This window comes from Lagopus leucura, unplaced genomic scaffold (genome assembly GCF_019238085.1).
Source record: "Lagopus leucura isolate 7727_CA_CO unplaced genomic scaffold, USGS_WTPT01 Super-Scaffold_100157, whole genome shotgun sequence".
NCBI lineage: Eukaryota > Metazoa > Chordata > Aves > Galliformes > Phasianidae > Lagopus > Lagopus leucura.
Window position 1 is genome coordinate 11,232,201 of NW_024962334.1, and position 8,292 is coordinate 11,240,492.

The 8,292-nt window shown below is 45.6% G+C and overlaps 1 protein-coding gene across 1 annotated transcript; it reads right to left on the reverse strand.

The window, feature by feature from the left end:
- Positions 1 to 1,570: 1,570 nt before the first annotated feature.
- Positions 1,571 to 6,273, reverse strand: CNOT10 (CCR4-NOT transcription complex subunit 10). Its single transcript, XM_042888616.1, has 6 exons — positions 6,132 to 6,273; positions 4,885 to 5,015; positions 4,415 to 4,450; positions 4,191 to 4,318; positions 3,205 to 3,280; positions 1,571 to 1,861 (listed from the first exon to the last, which is right to left on the reverse strand). The coding sequence occupies exons 1-6, from the start codon at positions 6,188 to 6,190 to the stop codon at positions 1,707 to 1,709; spliced, it is 585 nt and encodes a 194-aa protein (XP_042744550.1). The 5' UTR covers positions 6,191 to 6,273; the 3' UTR covers positions 1,571 to 1,706.
- Between the last annotated feature and the right edge of the window lie 2,019 nt (positions 6,274 to 8,292).

The window sequence follows — 8,292 nt, forward strand, 5'->3', positions numbered from 1 at the left end:
GCGAGGTGCTGTGAAGAGACATAAGTCACGACGCAGTGTCCTTCTGCGGTGGTGACAAGAGCCCCTACGGGCCGTGCCGGGCGCTCTTCACGTCCATGCCAGCGCTGCCGCTCGGCTGGGAGCCGCCCCCGGCCCTGACCCCTCGTGGTGCGGAGGCCTCAGCACGGCGGCAGCATCCCGCGGCCGCTCCGGGCAGTGCAGCCCCGAGGGCAGAAGCGCAGCCATTGTCCCTGAGCGCGGCTGAAGGGCGCTGCGATGAGCGCTCCGTGCGGGCGGGGGCCGCACCCCCAGTCGGGGCAGCGCTGCGTGCCTGCGGGCGTCGCGCTGCGGTTTTGCATGTGAATGCGCCGCATTCCTTGGGGGGCTGGGAAGGACCGGGAAGAATCCTCTCCATTCAGGACGTGGGACCACACAGCAAGCGGCTCGGACCTTTTTGTACTGAATCGGTCAATCTACTTTGACACGAACCATGCATCGGCACTGGGGCTCTCTTCTTTACAGAGTGTGGGTGATACTGATAAACTCGGACTGCTCCTCCCTACCTCGGGACAGTGTCGGTGCCACTCCTACACCAACTGGCTGAAATGTGACATACTTGTTGATCCAGCACTCTGACAGCCTCAGGAAGACTCAGGGCTGCCCTTTCCCCAAAGGGAGAGGCTGTGCCAAAGCGTGCTACTGCACTGCATCAGCCTTTACCCAACATGAAGGGAGAGAAGCATGTAGCCACGCTGCACTTTGTTTAACAGACTTACACAGTGCCTTTTCTAGCAGCTGTGGCTTTTTTCCCATTCAACATCTTAGGGGCAAACATGGGACACCCAGTACCCAACTGCAGTGAGCTCACATGCACATTCCTTTGAGCAAGACTTTCAGGCTCCCCCTCCCCAGCAGCTGCCCGGCTCTGTGACCTTCCCTGCTGCTGTGTATGCCCCGAGGGGGCCAGAGGCAAAGTGCAGTGCCAGCAGTGAGCACACGGGGAAATAGATAAGGTGGGATCCCAGCTCTCCCAGACTGTCTCAGAACAGCTAAAACAGCACAAACTGGGCAGAGAGGGGGCAGGGGAAATAGCTACATGCCATGCCGAGCCCTGGTTCACTTTCCTCTGGGTTAAGGCCTATGGTTGGAGGCCTCAGCTCTTTACCCGTGTTCACAATAAATAAGTGAGCAAATGGTCCTTGTTACTATTGATGTCTTATGTTGGTCTGAGCAGAAAAGGCAGGAAAAAAGAAATCAGAAGACAGAAATCAAAATAGAGGCACACTGCTTGCAGGACTCAGTACAAATTCCCCTTTGTGCTCATTGTCTGTCACAACCATACCCATAAATGTTCCCCTCTAGGTGAAAATGCACTGCACCCATACTGCACAACTGCTGTGTCAGCATAACTTCAGATAAACAGCGTTTCCCTCAGATTTACTGCCCTCCCATCTCATCCCTTCAAACAGCAGAGATTACACACTTAGTTAACTGCACCACTTGCCCCATTAAAGGCCATTCATGTTTCAAACGGATCCCAAACTCTGTTCCATTATAAAATAACCTTTACCGACAAGACGGCAGGACTGGAGACATTTAAGTGTTTTATTAAAAATTTACATAAAGGAACACACTCCAGCAATCCGGGTATGCAGATGTCTGAGGTTAAAAAAATATACAAAATCCCCAGCCCTCCCAGGAAGGGCAGCAGTGAGCTCAACAGACCCTCACTTCCTCTGCACAGCGGTGAAAGTCGGCATCTGAATGGGCTGGAGCGAGTGGACCGGCTGGAAAACGGGCTTCTTCCGCATGTCTGAGAGCGTTTTCACTGAAGGGAGAAGCTGGTTTCTCTTGATGATCTGCAACGCCAGCTGAGTGTTACCTGCAATTGAAAACAGCAATAACAACTCTGCCATGAGAGCAGCAATTCTTGAGCTGTGGTGTCAGGTCCCTGTCAGGCCTGCAGCTGGACCCAGGCACAAGCACACTTCGCATTCAGTGAGGAGCTGGCGCAGACATGAAAAGTACTGAAGTAAGTCTGAAACAAGCACAGTGCTCAATTCTACTGATGCTGAGCAGAAGATGCCCAGCTAAATTTCTGAGCTGGAAGGTGCAGAGCCCCTTCTGAAGTGCGTTCTGAAGAGAAGACTCATTTTTTGCTATGTATAGCTCAGCAAGTAAGCAGCAATATAACTGGAAAAAAAATAGCTTTGTTAAAACTCCTGTAGTTGTAGGAGAAAAACAGCAAAGTTCTGAAAAGAATATTTTGCCACCTTACCCAATACATCACTGTCACTGAAGTTTTATTTTCAGAAGGGCCTTTCTGTTGCCACTTAAGAACAAAGTGTAGACCCTTTAGGTTATACTTAAGAGGATGTGAGAGGTAAACCCAACTTGGTACCCTCTTCCACTCCGTGCTTCTTTGTTACAGAAGGAAACACTTCCAAAATTCCAACTTGGAAACATCTTTCTCCATTCAGAACACAAATGCTCAAGTCCCCTCCATCCCTGTGATGTGAGACACCTGAAGGGATCCCCTAAAAGGGAACCAAGGGCACTGAGCAGTCCGAACAAAGTGCAAGATTTTCTGCTTCCTATATATAGATTTTCTTTTTTTGAACTGCTTTCATGAGAAGGACAGATTTGGAAGAGAGCTATCAAAGTTGAGAGTTTCTCTAGAGTGCTCCATTACAAGCTACTGAAACTCTCCAGGACTGCTTGCTACTGCACAAAGCACAAAGAAAGTTCAGTTCAAAAGATGTATGGTTAGGAAGACAGCTTCATGTAGGAAGGGTTGTGCAGGCCTAGCAGCAGGAACTGCCAGCCAAATACCAACATCCGCTCCCTTCTACCAAGAAGATTATGGCTTCTGTTATGAAGCCATAAAAACAAACTAACTCAAACAGAAGAAAACCCCATGTGTTTGCAAGCAATTGTTGCATAGACATGAGGGTGCAGATGCATGGATCCATAGGTAGATCTGTGGCAGTGTAAAATGGAGACAGCATCTGAAGGGTTTGCCAGAATCCTGGCAAAACTCTGATGTCAGCTCAACCCCAATTCTGGACTGAGAACATTTTAAAATGTTACAGATGTGTTCTACAACTTTGCCTCTGTTAGGCGTAAGCTTCAAGGAAAGATGATAAAGATGCCAAAAGTTGCATTCAACACTGCAGCCTACATATTACGTTGTTTTCATGTCAAGAAAAGAATAAAATTGTTTACCATTCTGTAACTCCAGATAGACGGCCAGCAGGATAGCCTCCGGAGGGATCTCCTTGGGGTGGATCAGCGAAGCAGCCTTATTGAAACACAAGGGGTGGGGAGAAAAGTGCTTAAGAGAAAGGCTGAGCTCAAAGTGCCCCCTGAGCAGACCCTGGCCACCTTTAACAAAATGGAATCCTTCATAACACAAGATTTTTCAAACCAATATATTCTATTCGGGTTATTCCTGCAAGGAGAGACTGAAAGATTGTCTGCCTTGCTGGATTGCTTCACTCTAATTAGTAGCACCATCTGCTGTATGCTTCTGTCAATGTGAGTCTGTCATTCTTGGGCCAGCCTGCAACTTCCTGCTGAGAGGTGAAGGTAACCTCCACTGCTCTGAAGTTCAGAACACAAAGTTAATAAGGAACATCATAAGTTTTCCATATACTAATATTTTTCACCTACAAAGTTAATGATGCTGTCTTCTACACAAACACCATATCTGACTTCCTACTCTTGATGTACTGCACTGGCACACCACTGATTTCAGCTGGCTTGAAGGAACATCCCTGTGCTCCAGCTGAGCTGGGTCCTGAGCTGAGCTTCAGAACAGCACAGCTCTGCTAAGTGTCCCCACCAGCCCCCAGACTAGTCCCTGCACATGGAGCCAAAGCCCTTGAGAAGTTTATTTTCTAGAATACAACAGTAACTATCAAACCATTAAACAAAACCTTAGGAAAAGTGAAAAGGCTCCTTTGTATCCTGCTGTTTTGAAATAACCTAGGAAAAAAAACACAACAGTACTGAACTGTTCACACGAGAACAAACTCTGGAATTCCTTTATATTACTAATATAGATTAGTTCATGAAGGCAGAATGGAGCCACCATCTGAGCAAAGTCAACTGATACGAGCTATGAAATCACCAGGATCTGCTGTGATCTAAATGACACTTTGTAGGGAGCGCATCTGTCCCTAAAGCCACTTGAGGTTCACCTCCCATACCTGGTGGAGACACTTTCGAGCTTTGTCGTATTCACTCCGCAAGCAGTAAGCGCTTCCAAGGTTAAACAGCATCATTGTCCGTGCAGATGTGACTGAGCTGGGATAACACTGGGGGGTCTGCTTGCCAGCTGCAAGTAAAGTAAGTTATCCTTTTAGTAAGACTTTTGTTCTGAACCACCCACAGAAGTTCCCATGCCCTGCTGAACATGCTGGCTGGTACTTACAAGACTCCATCGCCTCATTCTCTCCTTTGTCAGACCCTACAAAGAAAAAAAACCGAAACACAAAACATCATTTTCTGACAGCTTTTTCAAGATCATTACAAAATTCATTTGTCACAGACCAGCAGATACAAATTTGCTTTTACTCTGGTCTGCCACTGAAGGGGAAAACATTTTGGTCTTTAGCAGATGAGAACAATGAAGTTCAAATTGCAGGCATTACTGAGATCAAAGCTACTGCAGTCTTAGCCATACAGGTGAGCCCTTGACATATTTTTCTGCTTCAGAACGCAAGTATTACCAACAGAAAGCACTGTAAGAAAATTAGCTCTGCAAACAAACCAACCAACAAGCCCCAAACAAGTTATGGTCTTAAAATGAGGTGCCTTCATCATCACTGTATTTACGTAACAGTTACAGCAGGAAGGCAACTGATAGCACAACTGGTTCTAATGAAGTATGGATTCATTAACCTTGATCCTGCTCATTTGAGGAGATCCCAAGGGAAACATCAGTGACGTTCTCAGGGTTCAAGTGAGTGATGGCATCAGATATTCGGTCAAGAGAGATGAGAGCTTCTGCTGCATACAAATGCCCAAGAAACCTACAACAGCAAAGAGTCAGGTGTGTCAGCATGGCAACCCTCAAAATTTGCCACTCTTATGAAAAACAAACTGAATTCAGACTTTAACTCAACCATCTAAAAGCTACTACTTAATAGATATACACAAAGTTAGTTTGCTTGTAAAGTATTGCCATAATGCTCCATTCTGACTCCAGTGAATTCTGAGAATCAATTCGTACACAGGGACCAACGCTCTGGACAGACACTACTACAGCTTTTCTTCCAAGAAGGAAAAAATGAATGTTTACACAAACACCCCTTGGATACCAAGACACCTATAATTGGAGGTGTTAAGTAAGCACTCAGTAATAATTAATTCTCTAAGATGTTTGCATGGTAAGATCCCGAGGACACCACGTATCTGCAGGCCTGTCCATAGGGCACAAACAGCTTTCCAAACACAAGTCTTTACCACGGAACTAAGCAAGCCTGATGCTAGCCAGCAGTAGCTTGGCTATTCAGCAGCTTTGGAGTCCTGTTGACTCACAGCACTGTTAATTTACTAAGCTTTAATCTGAAACAAAAGTTGAGCATGCAATTGTATAATGTACATTTCAAATTAACTGTATAGTTGACTGTAATGAATTATTAAAAAGCATCACTCAAAAAAAACTTCTGCAAGTGAGATGTGCTAAAACAAGAGTAACTTCTTACATGTAACTAACCTATGTGTCACTTAACAGGAACAGTTCAGTGCTACACAGAGGCTTTGCTTCTTGGCACCAAGATACAGGGCTCTATTTTTGCAAACAACTGTAGCCTTGAATTTCTTGCATTAAAAAAGCACTGCAGAAAACTACACGTTACCTTACAAACTTGTCTAAACTCCTGCTTTAATCACTGCAAAAGGATGAGCTTCTACAGTAGTTTGAAGATGGACATAGAAACTAATTGATACAGAACATTCTAGAATATGCTGCCTCCAGCATTTAAAACTGGCACAAGTTAGATTGCTCTCCACCTGTACATTATATGTTACCAATTTTGCCAAGTACCGTTATTACCATCATCATAATACTGTTACTACAGACACGAGAAGCTCCAGCTCAAAGCTCTCCAGCAAAAAAGAGGAAGAAACGATGATGTCAGACTTACTTCAGAGACCCTGACAGCTTTGGTTGCTGGAGGAGCTTATCTGCATGATTCAGTGCCATAAGGTTATCTCCCAGAGCCAGAGCCACATAAGCACTACAGGCAAGTATTGAGCACCTGCAGGAGAAAAGAAAAGGGGGGAGACAATGTGTTAATATACGGTGATGTCAAATGCAGCTGTGAAATTTCTTCTTTAACAAGTGTCCAGCAAATCCAGATAAAGACATGCTAGCATTACTTACACAGAGTACAAAAAGAATTGGAAGCAGGAGCAAAGAGTATGCTGTCCATCACTACACTCTTAGGATGACCTCAGTAATTCTAGAGATTTACTTTCATTTTCACACAGCAACATTTCAGACTCGATTTGTACACGATAAAAGCAATAAAAAACTATTTGTGTCATATATGAAGATGTCAAATGAATGCTTATATACAAATATATACCTACAGATTCGTTTTAAAAGCCATACAACACCACTACATTAGTACTTAGTTCTCAGTTGAAATTATTGTACATTCAAGGGAAAATACTTGGAGTTACTGAATTCCTACATGTACCTAAAAAACTGAAAAACAAAGTAATCACTACTATTCCCTGCAAGTTAGCAACAACAACAACAAAAAAAAACATGAACAAGATTTTGTTAGTCTAAGTACATTTTATTCCAAAAGTAGTACCTGAAGGGAATAAACCATCCACTAGCACAAAATACAAAGACCTCAGCTTATCGGTGACTGTCCAGCTCCACTCTGATTTCACAAAAATGAAAGACAGTTTTTAAGTGCTGAAGAAATAAATCCCAAGCCATCTATCATCCTTACAGCAAAGTGGGGAGTCAAGGAGTTGGTTTTCATCTGTGGCCTCAATCATTCTCTCAACTAGGAGATGCACGCATTGGGTTCCACGTAATCTTGTGTAATGCAAGAATCACCACTGTATGCCAGCAAGACTGTGCGCATTCACAGAATCACTGAATCACCAAGGTTGGAAAGAGCACTAAAATCACTTTATCCAACCAGCAACCCATGCCCACTGACCACATCCCTCAGTGCCACATCCACATGGTTCTTGAGCACCTCCAGGGACGGTGACTGCATCACCTCCCTGGGCAGCCTGTGCCACTGCCTCACTGCTGTTTGGAAATTCTTCCTAATGCCCAACCTGAACATCCCCTGGCACAGCTTGAGGCCATTCCCTTTCATCCTATCACTGTTACCTGGGAGAACAGGCTGACCCCCACCTCACCACACCTCCTTTCAGGCAGCTGTAGGGAGCAATCAGGTCTCCCCTGAGCCTCCTCTTCTCCAGACTGAAAGATCCCAGCTCCTTCAGCCACTCATCTTAACACTTGTGCTTCACACCCCTCACAGCTTCACTGCATTTCTCAGAACACTGTTCTCCATAACAGAGGGACCTCACCACAGCACTGTTTGTCTCAGAAACTTTCCCACCCTTGTTTTATTTGTTAAACCTTGGATCTTCATTCGCACTTCTCTGCCCTCCTGCCTCCTTCACCAAAGGAGAGCAGTTTTCTGTAGCACACAATGCTATAAATCACCTGGAATTACAGATATATTGTCATGGTCAATTAAATTGTAACATATTTCACTCTTGTATTTTACAACATCTGTACACAGGGAGACAGTAAAATTCTGCACTGCCAGTTCTGAGTTACACAGAGCTGTAATCCTCTGCCAGGAGTCTGATTTCAGATGTGGCATTCTGCGGCTGCCACAGGCTTCCCTGCTTCCAAAGGGCACAAAACCTGACAGCCTGTGCAAAAAAGTTACTCCCATTCTCCACCTTCACGCAACAGTCCCACATTGGGATGCCTCCATTCTGCCAAGCTTCCTGTTCTACTGGCTGGTCCTGTTCCTCAGGCTCAGCCACAACACTGCTTGGTGGGGTCAGCCCGTCCTGAGGCACAGACCTTTCTCTGCTGGGCCCCGTTTTGCTCCCAGCCCTCCTGCCCAGCTCCCAGCAGCCAGCCCTGCAGCCTGGAGGTGGCTGCAACCCGCCGCCCTTCTGGCAACTGTCAAGCCCACTTTGAGTCCCACAGTAAGTCATGTAATTCGTGGCAGGGCCTGGGGTGCCTTTATTCCCCGTTCCCAGGAGGCATGCTCCTTAATTATGCACAGGCAGGGAAAGAAACTTCTCCAG